This window comes from Medicago sativa, chromosome 3 (assembly GCF_051527215.1).
Source record: "Medicago sativa cultivar Bolivia chromosome 3, Bolivia_mono, whole genome shotgun sequence".
Classification (NCBI taxonomy): Eukaryota; Viridiplantae; Streptophyta; class Magnoliopsida; order Fabales; family Fabaceae; genus Medicago; species Medicago sativa.
The window spans coordinates 95,156,028-95,172,204 of NC_140751.1; the positions used below are offsets into that span (position 1 = coordinate 95,156,028).

At 33.4% G+C, this 16,177-nt stretch overlaps 3 protein-coding genes across 3 annotated transcripts; 1 reads left to right on the forward strand and 2 right to left on the reverse strand.

Moving 5' to 3' along the window:
• Positions 1–1,860: 1,860 nt before the first annotated feature.
• Positions 1,861–3,865, reverse strand: LOC146942287 (Mitochondrial substrate carrier family protein). Its single transcript, XM_085756249.1, has one exon. It carries the CDS (start codon positions 3,263–3,265, stop codon positions 2,216–2,218), a length of 1,050 nt encoding a protein of 349 aa, XP_085612375.1. The 5' UTR covers positions 3,266–3,865; the 3' UTR covers positions 1,861–2,215.
• Positions 3,866–6,662: 2,797 nt separating this feature from the next.
• LOC146942288 (uncharacterized) lies at positions 6,663–11,227 on the forward strand. Its single transcript, XM_085750024.1, has 8 exons — positions 6,663–8,097; positions 8,190–8,417; positions 8,691–8,950; positions 9,302–9,580; positions 9,669–9,911; positions 10,196–10,382; positions 10,473–10,598; positions 10,691–11,227. The coding sequence occupies exons 1-8, from the start codon at positions 7,051–7,053 to the stop codon at positions 11,225–11,227; spliced, it is 2,907 nt and encodes a 968-aa protein (XP_085606150.1). The 5' UTR covers positions 6,663–7,050.
• Positions 11,228–13,392: 2,165 nt separating this feature from the next.
• LOC146942289 (protein FAR-RED IMPAIRED RESPONSE 1-like) lies at positions 13,393–15,597 on the reverse strand. The gene is made up of 2 exons (XM_085758038.1): positions 15,348–15,597; positions 13,393–14,912 (listed from the first exon to the last, which is right to left on the reverse strand). The coding sequence occupies exons 1-2, from the start codon at positions 15,580–15,582 to the stop codon at positions 13,393–13,395; spliced, it is 1,755 nt and encodes a 584-aa protein (XP_085614164.1). The 5' UTR covers positions 15,583–15,597.
• Between the last annotated feature and the right edge of the window lie 580 nt (positions 15,598–16,177).

Sequence of the window (16,177 nt, forward strand, 5' to 3'; positions counted from 1 at the left end):
TAAATTTCATGCGGCAATATGTCCCTTTCTAAGGAAAAGACTGTTTAAACTTGCCGAATCTCATGCCTTGGATAAACTGTATCTTTGCATGGGATCCACTGATTGGAGATTGGCACACTGTTTTTGCAGCACAATGTTCCACACAATAACAAATTCATTGTACTAACATGTTATTGGTATAAGTGGTAAAGGACAATTGATTACAAGTTATAATATATAATGTTTTATATAGAAAAAACACGGTTGAGAGAGGAATGATCTCTTGTGTAGTTGTGTGTTTAATCGAAATGGTTTTACAGCAAAGAAATAGGCCAATTGGCACACATTATTTGGTTAATCGAAATGGTTTTTCTCTCATCAGCACCTGGTTTTAGGAACGGCACAATATATTTAAAAATTATTTGAAGGGACGGTATTTCAGTTATGTCTCCTTCCACCGCCACCATTAATTTAGCCTCTTTCACCCATGTCTAAATACGTTACTTATATGATCAGAAAGAACTTATAGGATTCGTTTTGAATCTACATATACTAAATTAAGAAGTTTCTTTTTCAATATCATATAAATTAAGAAGTTTCTTTTTCAATATCCATAATAAGATATTTTCATATTACTGTAAAAACAAGTGTATATCAAATTTATTTACAGACAGTTGTACATCAATTAAGAGTAATAAAGGAAGTCTTCTAAAATAAAAGTGTCAAACATTGTTCAAAATTTATTTTATAAAGATTAAGTGCCCGTTTGGTTCAGCTTTGAATATAATTGATTATGAGAGAATTGATTCTGATAGAATTGATTCTGACAGAATTGATTCTGAGAGAATTGATTTATGTTTGGATACAATTATGTAGAATTGATTAAACAAAATGATTTATGTTTGGATGCAATTATGTAGAATTGCTTTTGAATGTATAATTACTAAAATAGACATAGCTAAAGGAGAATTGATAAAGAATGAGAATTGATAAAGGGCAATAAAGTAAAATAACATGTTGTAATAATAAAATATACAAACCTATACACGTTGTTCAAGGAGAATTGATTCTAGAAAAGCTAGAAGCTAGGATTTGTAGCTTCATGGAGAATTGCTTTTGGAGGATAAAAGCAATTCTGAAAAGCTGAACCAAACACGTTGTTTTTGGCTAGAATTGCTTTTGGCACTGTAGAGAATTGATTTTGGGCTAGAATTGCTTCTCAGAAGCCAAACCAAACAGGCCCTAAAATCATTTTCAACTAATGAATATGTAGTTTAAAAATATTTCAAATCGCATTTTTTACATTTTGTGGATTATCAATCTACTTTTTTGTGCAAACTTAGAAAATAAAGGAAACATGAGCCAAAATTAGAAAACCCATAATTACTTGAGTGAATGAAATAAATAACCAACATTTTTTTACTAAAGAATATAAAAATATATTTAAAAAATAAACTATCACATCGTCCAAAAGTTTCCTAGGCAACAAATTGTCAGTGACTTTCAAAAATTCTCTAATAACAATTGATCCTACCATACTTTTCAATTTTTTACCAATTGTAAACGACATCAAACGATAATTTTTAATACAAAAATACAATCACCAAATTCAGCATTTTAACTACAAAACAAGCCAACAACAAAAATAAATTAATAATGATAATTTGATTTTGTCTTAAGGTCAGATTTTGGAAGGTCTTAATGACCTTGTGAGTTGTGATTCATGTCACATTGTCTACATGACTACGTCCTTTGAAAACTGCAAAAGCCAGAGTCCTATCCATCTTACCCTCACACCCACTCAAGATATGAGTAATCTAAAGAGCAATACCAATATTTCTAAAATACGAATGAAAGACAAACTTCAAAAATAAGCAACAATTATAGGAAACACCTATGGTAACTTTATATTAGAAAAGCAAAAGAGTTGAAGAATCTACAAGCTCATCCATCATATCAACAGCAGAACATAACATACTAAAATTTAGAAAGAACATTCCAAAAGAAAGAAAAAACGATCTTAATTCTAATTCCTATAGTCCTTTGCATAGTTTGAAATTGTGTTCTGCAACTAAAATTACGACCGGAATGTATGTGATTTTGACACGGGCGTAATATAAAAGGTTTTGAGGTCTCTGCAATGACATCACAACCACAATTTCGACCGTGTACCTGCATTTGCGATCGCAATTTGAAAGCATGATCCTATGTACATATATCATAAAAGTAAATTGAATCAATCTTGCCTCTTGGTAGACATGCGTTTCAAAAACTCATAAGTAGTAATCATAGTGGTAGCAGACATAGACATTGAAACCCACCTTGGTCCCAATCCTCTGTAACAAGCAAACAAACCACCTTCATTCACCAAATTCCTAACTGTTTGCACAAAAGTTAAAGGCCTCCTTCTTCCATTCTCCTCTGTATCCAAAACCTGCAACCTAGTCTTAATTGTATCAAAAGGCATTGTCACAATTGCAGAAACCCCACTTGCCACAACAGCACTCAAACCTTGTACACCCACCACTGCCTTAGAATGAGGCCTAAAACCAACACATCCATTATCCAAATTTTGTTCCCTATTACCCAAACATGAACCAAAACTACTCCAAATAAACCTATGAACCATACTATAAGAAGTCCACCAAACAGCATTAGAAGGTGCATAAGTCAAAATTGAAATCCCAAATCCTCTATAAAACCCTCTTGGCCCATCAGCACAAAGAATTTTCCTAAACACATCAAAACCATTTCTATAATTCTCAGAGTTAAGATTAGACAAAATACTCTTCCCTCCACTATTACAACTACCTTGAACCATAAGTCTTTGACTAACAACATCAATTGGTGTCCAAACCAATTGCGCGGACATAGCAGAAGCAACACCAGCAGCAGCACTAGCAACAGCAGTAGCAGTATTATCAGAAAAACCCAATTCAACAAAAGCAGTACCAACGTTACTCTTAGTAACTTCAAGTGCTGTCATATAAAGTGCTCTAGCAGGAATAGTACCCATTAAAGAAGTACCAAAACCTTTATAAAAACCTCTAAAACCTTCATAACGCATAATAGCACATGACATGTTGATACAAGAATAGTGTGAAGAAGAAACCTGTTGGCGAGTTTTCAAAACAACCATTGGATAAAGGGCAGCTGAAACACCGGAGAATAAGGCGGCGCCAAGGAAGAAAAACTTAGATTTATCAAGCATGTGCCAATCAATTTCAGCTGGTATGTGAATTTCTGAAGATGAATCAACATCTTGTTGGGTTGTTCTTAAACTCATGTTGATGGTGAAAGATAAGAAACCAGAAACCCTTTTTGCTAGACGACAAAAAAGTTGATAAATCACAATCGATTAAGAAGATTATGATAAACTGATGGGTCCATTTTACTATGAAATGAAATGGGTAAGGTTGGGTATGTTTTGTCTTTTCCTTTGTTGTAATAAAAGGACAGTTTTTTTTTGAAAGGAACCCAGATAGAAATGGAAGAATAAAGTTTAAGGATCAAGGTAAATGGGTGAAACATTCATTACATGTTGTAACAAAAAGAAGAAGGTTGTGTTTACATGTTTGTTCCTTGGATAAAGATGAAAGGGGGAAATCTTAACCTAATGAGAGGAGAATGAGTAGGAAAAAGCAGTGAGAGGATTTTGGGTTTTCATGTAGTCAGTACTTAGTACCCGCAAAGAGAGTACCAAAAACACAAGCAGCGTGAGGAAAAGGGTAAGAGAAATGGGATGGGACAAAGGTAGGTTAGTATTTGGATTTTAGGGATCAAAGGTAATGGATGCCCACGTGTCCGTTGCTATCTCGGTGGCTTTTTCGGTATACTTACTTGTTCTTTTATTTTCTTTTTCCCTTAATAATCTCTCTTTGTTTTTCCCCTTTTCTGCTGTATTATTTACTAGTTTAGAGACCCGGCGTTGCCCGGGTTAGATATTAAATAGTAAGTTTTATAAGTTGTGTGCATGAATACAAATATAAGTATATTAGATTGAATTTATTTAAATTTACAATTATAATAATATCTTAAAAATAAATATAAATGATGAGATGAATGTCCAACGCAAGAATGAAAAGTGTAACAAAATCAATAATGAATTAGTCCAAGTGGTAAGAGTTTTAAGTCCATTTAAACATGTGGTCATGGGTTTGTTTCGTGGCCCATGCGTATGAGAGAAAAAAATATGTTGAAAGGGAATAAAATTGGTGTTTGGCAAACCTGAAAAAGGAAAAATGTTAGATGAAAAGAAGGTTTGGGGTTTCTGCTTGTGCTCAAAATATGTAAATATGCGATTAAAAAAAATTATTTATTTATAATTAACATTTGCATTAGAATATGCTACTAAAAGATAACATAATAACTAATCGAACCTTTTTTTTATCAAAAATAAAAATTAATCGAACCCTTTTTTCCTCAAACATAAAAACTAATTGAATGATATGGTGCTAAAAGATTATATAATAACTAATTGAAACTTCTTCTCCTAAAAAAAAAAAAGAAGAAAAAAGGAAGATTTAATGGATAATATTGAAAGTATTATATATAGTTTGTTGAGATATTTTGGTACATAAAATATTAGAAATTAAATATAAAATTAAATAAAATATTCAGTGGATAAGATCAAAAGTTTGTTGAGATATTTATGTCAAATAAAATATAAAAAAATAATAAAAATATTGAGAATAAACGTGAAAGTGACACGTGACATAAAAAACCTTACTTTATATATATACTATACTATTGATTGATTGATATTGATAATTATTTAGAAATACAAACGACTGTGATTGGTTTGTTATTTAGAAACGACTGTGTATTCCTATACACTATTGGGTTCACGGTGACCGCTATATTGGCATGCACCAGTTATGAATGGATGTCAATATCTATTGCTATAACGGCACGCACCAATTATGAATGTCCGCTATACTAGGTTCATGCACAAAACAACATAAAAGATCAACATATGCAAAAATACCTATTGCTAAACTACGGAACTGGTGAAATAATAATAATAAAAATAATAATAATAATAATAATAATAATAATAATAATAATAATAATAATAATAATAATAATAATAATAATAATAATAATAATAATAATAATAATAATAATACAAAATAGGAATGGATGCCACAAACTCAATTATGCATTATGAATAAGAATGGAGAGAAGAGCGGTACTGTTGAATCGGAAAAAGAAAAAAAAACAATAGTATATGTGTTAGTTCAAGGACCTGAAACAGAAACAATAGTATAGGTGTTAGTTCAAGGACCTGAAATTCGTAGGTGTTTGTAATGGATACCATAAACAATAGTTCAAGGACCTGAAAGGAAAAAAAAAAAAACAATCTAAGCATAAGTAGAAGAAACGATAGTATAGGTGTTTGTCAAATATGAAGGAAAAAAAAGCTTAGATCAAAAGAAGGTTTTAGTTTCGGTTTCTGCTCAAAATATGTGATTTTGGTGATTAACAAAATCTCATTTATTTATAGCTAAAAAAAAACAAACCGAAACCTTTTTTTCCACAATGAAAAAACTAATTGAATAATATGGTGCTAAAAGATTATATAATAACTAATTGAAACTTCTTTTCCTAAAAAAAAGAAGAAGAAGAAGGAAGATTTAATGGATAATATTGAAAGTATTATATATAGTTTGTTGAGATATTTTGGCTACATAAAATATTAGAAATTAAATATAAAATTAAAGAAAATATTCAGTGGATAAGGTCAAAAGTTTGTTGAGATATTTATGTCAAATAAAATATAAAAAAATAATAAAAATATTGAGAATAAACGTGGAAGTGCCACATGGCATAAAAAACCTTACTTTATATATATACTATTGATTGATTGATTGATGTGTAGTTTGTTGAGATAAAAAATACTGAGTGCATAAGATCAAAAGTTTGTTGAGATATTTATGTTAAATAAAATATGGGAGTGGTTATGGTGCATAAGCAAAACTTATGCACCATGCATAAGCCCAGACCGGATCCGGCCCACTAAACCAAGCCCAAGCGAAAATTGCTTTCTACATCACTCAAATTGCTTTCTTCACCTAAGAGCAAAACAAAACCAAATTCCAACGGAAACTGCATTTAATTCTCGCCTGTAACAACTTCACCGTCGCCTGAAACAACTTCCGACACCGGAGTTCACCAACTTCATCACCGTCGTCCTTTTCCACCGTCAAAATCACAGTCGTAGTCCACAATCATCATCACCGTCGTCGTTTTCTGCAGATTTCGTCATCATTGTTCGCATTTCCAACTTTCTTCACCATAACCGCCACCGTAACCGTCTTTCACGATAATCATCACCACCGCATTTCATCATCGTCAACATCACCTTCGTGCAAGCATTCTCAACTTCACGCAAGCATCTTCTTCATCATTACGGTTGTTTGAAACTGAACTTTAAAACTCAACAAAACTCAACAAAACTCATCAAAAATGAAGTTTAAACAGGTTTGAACTTATCTTGTGCTTTGAAATTATTACAATTAAGTAACTGCATTTGTGTAACCATTTCTGTTTAGTTGGAAAGTAACTGCATCTGTGTATCCCTAAATTGACATTCTAATTTCGAATTGGGGAAAATGAAGTCAAATTAATGGTTTCAGAGTGATTAAATGTGCTTATTATAGAATGTTTTGTTTAAAAATTATGCCAAAACCATTTGCCTGTGTAAATGGTTTCTGCGAGTTTCACGATGAAACCATTTTGCTGTGGAAATGGTTTCAAAGTGTTAAGTTGGTTCAATTATAGTGTTGTTGTTGTTTGTTTGTTCATGATGTAAATTGATCATGTAGATCTTGTTCATGATATAAGTTGGTTCAATTATAGTATTGTTGTTGTACTTTGTAAGCTCTTGTGCTGAGCAAATGGTTTTGGTAAACTCTGAAAAATATGCTAAAACCATTGTGCTGAGCAAATGGTTTTGGTGATTTGTACTCCAAAACCATTGGCTGTATTTAATGGTTTTATTTGATCATCCAGGTGGAAAAAACTACAGAGCAAGGTACATTGCCATCATTCAGTTTAGGACTTACACAAATGGAGGAGGAGGATGAAAAGAATATCAATGACTCATCATCTGCTGGTGATACAAATAAGGATCATAGAAAAAGAGAGGCTAAGGGCAAAAAGAAGAAGCATAAACCAAGAGAGCCTAAGGAGCATAAAAAAAGAGAGGCTAAGGGCAAAGAAAAGAAGGAGCACATAACCAGAAGTAACAAAAGGAAACAAGAGAGTGAAGAACAAATGGAGGATGAACAAAATAATGAAGAACAATTGGAGGATGAACAAGAGAGGCTAAGGGCAAAGAAAAAGGTCACTGGTTCATCATCTGGTGGTGATAAACATAAGGAGCAGAAAGAAGATGCTAGAAGTAAGGAAAAGAGGCATAAGAAAAGGAAACAACAAGATGATGGTGAAGATTCTGATGAAGGACGTTTGAATGATGAAAATGCAAAGCACAGACTGAGGCACAAGCTGAGTATACCTAAGGTATATGAAATTATGAATTCAATCTATCGAAAGAGAAACAAAACAGAGATCATTAAGGTTTTGAATAAGTATGGCTTTGGTGGAATGTTGCATATCTGCAACTGGAAAAGAATCCACACTTTCTTTGTGGATTGGGTTGTTAAAAACTTTGACAAAGATAACATGTGGATTGTATTAAGCAAGAATGAGGTACTTCCATTGAAAGAGGAAGATGTACATAGGGTGTATGAGCTTCCAGTGGCAGGGAAGAAGATTAACGTGGATCTCTGTTCTGAGGAAGCAATAAAGAAATTAAGGAAAGAATTAGGTCTGACTGGAACTTATTCTGCTTCTGTGAGGGTGACAGAATTGGAGAGAATACTGAAGACACTTGAGAAACCAAATGCATGGGTGAAAGGTGCAATATGTTATATCATTCACAATATTTTGTGCCCCACTAATAGTAGCTTTGTATCTCTCCAATATGCACACATATTTGAAGATCCAGCTGGGGTATCATCTTATAACTGGTGTTCCCATGTTCTTGAATATATGAAAGAAGGCCTGCAAAATCCAGAAGTTGCAAATCCATTAGCGGACTTCCACTTCCTAATGGTGATCATATTATATATTCTGTATATTTGTATTTTTTAAACAAATAAGTGTTAGATTTTTAAATTATGTATGTGCATGTTTTTATTGTGCAGATTAATTACATGGACAAAATGGGGAAGAGAAGTCCTTTTCTGACAGGACAATACAAGCGGCCATCACTTCGTGATTGGGATGTCATGGCGGCAAACCAAGAACTTCAGAAGGTCTATGACATTATGGGACTCGAGCATGGACTGACAGCCGGCGTAACCAGACTGCACAACAAAATTGAAGGTCCCCTTGTATTGTGTTTTGATGCAGATACTTGCCCACTCTCTAAGGTGAGATAAAACTGTCAAAAGATGTATTAGATGAGTGGCATAATATTGTGTTTTTATGGTTTTGAAAATATTGTGTTTTTATGGTTTTCAAAATACTAATAGTACATATAAAACTAAAAATAATTAAACCAAACTTATTGTTTCAGTAATAATTCCATCATTTAAAACCATTTGAAAATGATTTTGGTTTCACAATTAAAGCTAATCAGAACCATTGAAACAGACATATGTTTTTCAAAATAGTAATAGTACATGAACATAAAAATTTTGCAGGCACAAATGCATCTTAATCATTGTAGGTCTTGCATACAAATCTACACTAAAACTGCTGAAACCTTGGAAAGAAGAATAGCTGAGGGAAATGTTGAAACTTCTGGGGAAAATGATGATGTTCCAAAAGATACAACCAACGACAGTCCAATTGAAGTTCAACCTGAACACGACGAGAATAACAGTTCAAGTCATGAAAAAAGTATGGAAGCACCTGATGGTGAAGAAAATAGAGGGGATGGAAGCACTGGAAGGGAAAAAAGGTACTGCATCTAATTTTAAGTCTTAACATGATTTAATGTTTGATATCTGCATAAGATTGACACATATAAGCAAATGTATAATTCAGTAAAGAAAATCATGACAAAGATGTATCAGATGAGATTGTTGATGATGATGATGGAGAGAATGAGATTGATGCCAAAATCCTTGATGATTCAGTGAGGAAAGCATGCAATATTTCCGTTACACAGGAAACAATTTTGAGGTTTCCAGAGTTTTTTGATGGGGGAGAAGCTTCAAATGCAGGGTAAGAAATGAATATAAATGATGTGTTTCAATGGTTTTTAATTTGTGATATGTACAACTATATGAACTAACTAATGCTTTTCTATATATGATGTGTTTGTCAATAGTAAATCAGTTAAGACAAAATCTGAGACAACATCTAAAGCAAGCAATGTGAATCAAGAAAGGGTGATGGAGGAGGAAAACCAGGAGAAGGACACGGAGCAGGAGAACCTGGAGAAAAACACATCAGTTAAGACAAAATCTGAAGCAAGCAATGTGAATCAAGAAAGGGTGATGGAGGAGGATAACCCGGAGAAGGACACGAAGCAGGAGAATGCGGAGGAGGATAAGAATTTGGAATTTTGTAATGACATTATTGTAAAGTAAGTATCAACCAATGTGACATTTGCTTCATTAAATTCTGCAGAATATAAATTCTGTAAACTAACAATTACATAATTTATTTGACAGCGCAACTCCGTTAAGGTCAGTGTTAGCAGATGAGGTAATTGACTTGGACAATGACAAAAGTGTGAAGGCAAGGAAAAGAAAGACCACGCATGACATATCTGGAAAAGCCCCTGAGCGTAAAAGAAGAGCTGTAAAGAAATCGAAATACCTTGAAAGCCCTTACGATGAAGCTGTCTACGAGTCAAAATGCAATAAGATGCAAAAGGACATATCAACATTTGCATGGAGCAATTCACTTAATGAGTAAGGAAAACCATTTTAAATATTTATTGGCATATTATATGAATTAGTACTTTGTTAGCACTTTGGTAAACTCTGAAAACTATGCTAAAACCATTGTGCTGTGGAAATGGTTTTGGTTAGTTGTCCTCCAAAACCATTGGCTGTATTTAATGGTTTTATTTGATCATCCAGGTGATAATGATGATGATGAGTCAAACTGTTAATGTTTATTTGGCTATACTACAGTTTCTAATATAATATAATATAGTATTAGTACAAATGCTAAATGCTTTATAATAATGTAGGGATGAGTTTTTGTACTGCTCGGAAAACAGCACTCAAGCTTACGCTCTACAAAGAAGAGACTTGTGCACACTTAAAAAAGATGAATGGGTGTCATGCTTTGTTATAAATGCCTGGGTCAATTGCTTGAACTGGAATCAACAACCAGCTGACAAAATGACAAGACTGGTCACGCCATTCATGAATTATGTATGCATTACATTTCATGAATGTTAAAATTTTAAATACATAATGTTTAGTTCTTTTTGAAATTGATTTTGACTCGTTTTATATAAACAGGTTGACTTGGAAAGACCTGATGCCCTGAATATTACAGAAAATGTTGCATTTGAACGATTCATCCAAAAGCTGAAAAAGTTCAAATACATGGATTGGAAAGCTATTGACCCTTCATGTCTAGAATATGTGAGACTACGTTCATTTTATTTTTGAAAGATTTCTACACATTAATTGTTTGAATTATATGATGTTGATTGTTTTTTTTACTGGTGAAATAGATAATGACACCAGCAATAATTGGAAATCCGGGTAGTCATTATGTATCCTTCGTAGTGAATCTCAAGAGCCAAAAGTTACAATTCCTGAACAGCTTGGCAGGAGATCCACTGCACATGAAGAATGGAGAACCAACTGTGTACAAACGAATGTTTGATGTATGGCTGAAGGAGGTGGAAGCATTCGTGAAAGAATTGTATAAGAAAAGCAACATCACAATGCCTTTCCAGTTTAGCAAATTTACATGGGAAACACCAAAGGTGCCTATTCAAACTGATAAAGACAGTTGTGGAGTGTTTTGCATGAAGTTTCTTGCTGAATGGGAGGATGGCAATCCACAAATGGAATCTTTCAAAGGTTGGACCAAACTGAAAAAGCGTGGGGAGAATGGAAAGGTTGCAAGAATAATGGATATGAGAATTGAAATCTGTTCAACAATATTAACTGACTCAAGCAATAGCAAAAGACAACATGTGGAGAAGGCAGCAACTTCAAACTACAAAGAAATGCTTGAAAAGCTAGCATCTCCGGTTAAATAATGAATTAGTTTTAATGTTTTTTTTTTGGAATTTTAATGTTTTTTAAGGAGTTTGTACACAGATGTTGATGAATTTATATATTTCTGTCAAGTTTATGGAGTTTTAAATGATGAGACTATTACTGAAACCATATGTTTGTTTTAATGGTTTTGATAGCTTTAATTGTGAAACCAAAATCATTGTCAAATGGTTTTAAATGATGGAATTAATACTGAAACAATAAGTTTGGTTTAATTATTTTTAGTGTTATAGTGCAAACTTATAACACTGAAAAGAATTACTTAATAGGAATTAATCAATCAGTAACCACTTTTTTATTTATTAAGCTTCATCATCTCTCTTTTGTTTCTTCAGTTGTAAAACAAATTTCTGCATTTGTCTAAGTAAAATTGTGGTTTAATGGTTTATAAAATAAAAGAATAATGAAAATTATTAATAAGAAACAATTTTAAATAATGACCTTTACTGAAACCAATAGTACGGTTTAATGGTTTTGAAAGTGTTCTATGTGAAACCAATATAACTGCCTAATGGTTTTGTAACTGCCTAATTAGAGACACATAAATTTCCACGGCCCCACCAAGATAAATACGGGAAAAAGGTATAATAACGGTTAGAATGGAAGAATCAGAGTCATGGACAGTTGAAAAATGCAATTAATTTAAAAAAAAAGAGTTAACTATGGTTTTGTAAGGAAGTTGAAAATAAATGAAACTGCCTAGTATGGTTATTAAACTGCTTAGGATGGGAAGTTGAAACATAAGGATTAACATATTACTATATATAATGAGGTTGCTTTAGAGAATGTTTCATAATTAGTATCATAATAAGGTCTTGTGTCACTTACATTTCCAGAACAAAAAATGTCAGACGTCACTACTGCAAATTCGGTTCCAGTTGCTGTAAACGGAGACATCGCAAGGGCAACAGATCTTGCAAATGAAGTAAGAGAAATCATCGTAAACAACACATTTGAAGTAATCTATTCCGATGCCAATATTAGAAACCAATTATCCCAACTTTTAAGCCAAATCCGTCCACTAAGACACCTCCTCAATCCTGTTCATTCAGGATTAGTCTGTTCATGTCTTCAGTTGCAAAACATGTTTGCTGCAGGTTTACCAATCATTGAAACTGATACCCTAAATGCAAACATCGCAAGACAGGAACTTGCTGTGTTCGAAAGACAATGGAAGGTGCTCAATGATGATTTTGTCGCTGCTGAAAAAGCAATGACAGAACTATCATTGCAAAAGCATGCCTCTGATACTCGAATCGAAGTATTGGAGAAGGCACTTGCAGAAGAAAAAGAAAAAGGGAAATTGATCGGGACAGAATTTGAGGCATCAAGGGTTCATCACTCGCAGCTGGCGGGGAGGATTATGGCTGGAACTGAATTACGCACAACGTTGCAGAATGCGGTTGAGCAATGGGAGCAGAAGTACAATCAACTTGTGGTATGGAGAGAGAAAGTGTTGGATTGCTAGACAAAAATCAGGGCGTTCTATGGATGAAGAAAAAAGTAATCTTAGTATTTATTAGTAATCATATTTATGTTTTCATAATATTTCTGTATAAGTATTTTTAATTTTGTTATGTTTGGATTTATAATGTTAGTATGGTTTGTAATGTTTGGAACTATAATATTAGTATGTTTTTCCAATAATGGCTACATTGTTTAAAAATGCCTTGTTTTATTATGACTTTAATTTATATCATTTGTTTCCTCTTTGCTCTCAACATGCCACACCATGAACAAATTCAAGGAATGAGTGGTTTCAATTTCGAAAACATAGTAATATTGTCACCGCGCATTACTATTAATTTTACTATTAATTTTATCACTTGAATAGATTGAAGCAAATTGCAAAACTCAGTAATTTATCCACTTAACTACGAATTGAAAATCTTAACTAAACCATAATTATGGTTTAATGGTTTTGATAGTGTACTATATGAAACCAAATTAACAGTCTAATGGTTTTGTACCAAAATATAATAATAAATAGTTTCCAGAAGATAATATTCAAACCAATACATAACAATCAAGAATTTGATATAAAATCTAGTACAAACTTATCACATATAACATAAGTGACCGCTTTTTTAGTTAAAGCCTCATCATCTTTCCTAACTTATAACATAAAAAAAAAATCAGTGCCCGCTTAAATTGTTAAAGCCTCATCATCTTTCTTTTGCTTCTTCCGAGCTATAAGGAATTTCTGTCTTGCTCTAGCTTTTTCATAATCACTTTTAAGTCGCTTCTTTGACCTAATTGGATTTGGTCTTTCTTTGAACTTTGGTGTAGTCCCAACAGATGGTTCATAGACAGCAACTGCTTTTGAAGACTTAGAAGGCGTAATGGATGATCGATCTGTATGAATACCTTTAGAAATAAGAAACTCCTCTGCCTTTTTCCCTGCCTCAAGAACACCGTTGAGAAATATTTCAGATGCCTCCGCATCTGCGCAAACACGTGTAGAAAGCTGAACTGTAACAGCACAAATTTGTTGATATCGTTGTGCTTGAGTGGTGTCTTTAGTGCCAACATTCATGGTGGATTTCAGCTTATCGACAGACGGACGCACATCTCTAGTCCACCGCTTTAAAACATATTGTGCAGGTATAGTCTTCAAAAAATGATATTGCACATGACCACCTAAGACCTCCAAAATCTTGAAAACATGTCGACATAAGAAACCCCGGTTCTCAAACATACGACATGAACAAGTAAAACTTTTGCTCCTAATGTCGACTGTGACAACCCTTTCATCAAGTCGATTATGATCTTCAAACCTTGGGGAAAGGTTTTCTTCAAATTCTGCATCCAAAACATCAACATTCGAAACCCTCTCATTATCATTATCAACATCATCGTAATTATAATCAACCTTCTCAATTGTGAAAACTTTGAAGAACTTGTTCAATTCAGACTCTTTTGTTGTGTCCTCCTCATAATAGTATTTGAAGGAAAGGTCATACTGACTGTGAATAAATGAAAAGCAAGATGGTGTATACTTGTTTACTACGGACCGCATAAGCTGACTGTTGGGATAATTATTTTTTGTTCTAGTGTTTGCAGCCTTAAAGTCCAACTCAGCATGATTATCCCTCATTCTCTGAACCATAATGTTGAAATGACTAAAGAATCGAACAAGTGAATGGTCTGGCTGCAAAAATCCACGAAGAAAAGCATTGAAAGACTCACTTAACTGTGTCGTTTTCAAACCAGCTGTAAAATGTGACCTCACCCAAACTGAAGACCAATGCATACGATTTGAATGAGTTTGAACAAGCCACTTAAAGTCCGAAGTAGGCCTTCCATTAAAACAGTTTTTCATCATCTGATCCCAATTGTAGTCGAAATCTGATTCATCTTCGACATTTGAAACCAAATTAGTTAACTCATCGAAAAATGCACTGTTTGCACGAGAGCCGAGATTTTTCTTTGCATTCTCTCCCATGTGCCATGAGCAAAGACCATGAAAAACACCTTGAAAAACATTCGGAATTGACTTCAACAACGCACTAGCCTGGTCTGTGTATATGGCTTGAGGTTTCTTATTGGACATACACTTCAAAAAAGTTGTAAACAACCAATCAAAAGTAGCTGATGTCTCATCATACAGTAGCGCAGCACCAAATAACACACTCTTACGATGATTGTCAAAACCAAGAAAGGCAGCTGAAATGAACCAAATCAGAACAAAATACAACATATTTAAAAAATATAAAACCATTGTGCTGTGTAAATAGAAAAAGCTATTCATTTAACAACTGTAAAAAAAACACCTATGATCTTTGCATAGCTGGACATAGCACAACTTCTCAAGCGAGATGTCTAAACTCGCAAACACAGAAAGAGCTATTTATCATCGATAAAAAAACACATATGATCTTTCCATGGCTGTACAGAGCATAAATTCCAAGGCAAGATAGGATCACCCATAAACCAGAACATTAAATTCTAAACCTTCAATCAATATAAACATTCAATTCTAAACACACACAAGAGCCAAATTAACACACATATACCAGAACCTTCAATTCTAAACCAGAACATTCATTCAAATTTCAAGAATATAAGAATTAAAAACTGTGAGAAGTACAAAATACTAACCTAATGGCCGATATTTATTGTTTGTTCGGTAAGTTGTATCAAAACTGACAACATCACCAAATAGAGCATAATCTTGTTGCATAATTCCATCTGCCCAAAAAATATTGGCTATGTCTTCTGCAGCATCAACTTGGATATCATAGTAAAAACCTGGTTTCGAGAGAGCTTCATTTCTAAAGAATTCTTGAATAACAGTTGCTTCACCAGCCACCATCTCCTTTTGACGAGTTGTCATTAGATAGTTCTTTTAAGTCCGAAAATCGAAAAGGAAGATTCTCCGTGCCTCCAACTCCTTGACCCATCACTTCATAAGATGTTCTCATCGACATTCCAGCTTTAGAATTTATTAAAGCAAGTTGTCCTTGAACTTCATTTGCTTCTCGAAATGATCTCAAGTAGCACAAATGCTCTGGTTTATGTAATGGATGACAGTGATCAACTTCCCACTTATATATCTTATAGACATTCAACGCTTCATCCAACTTCAAATATATTCCAGCTTTACAACCAACCCTTTCCTCTGGTTTTTCTTTAGCTTTCTCATACTCAACAAGAACTGGACTGTCACATGTTGGCCTGTTTTTAGGATTAAGCAGACTTCCCTTCTTGAAACCTTCTTTGTTACAAGCATAACGCACATAATGTACCTTATCCGATTTCTTATTTTGTGAATTGTTCTTGGACTTCAACATACTCCTAACAGAGAATCCAGTGTTATATGCATAATTAAAATAAAAATCTTCAATCTCTTTTATAGATTTAAAGACCAAAGACTTCCATGATTCTTTATCACTAAATGAGTAACATTGAGAACTATCCGCATCAATAAC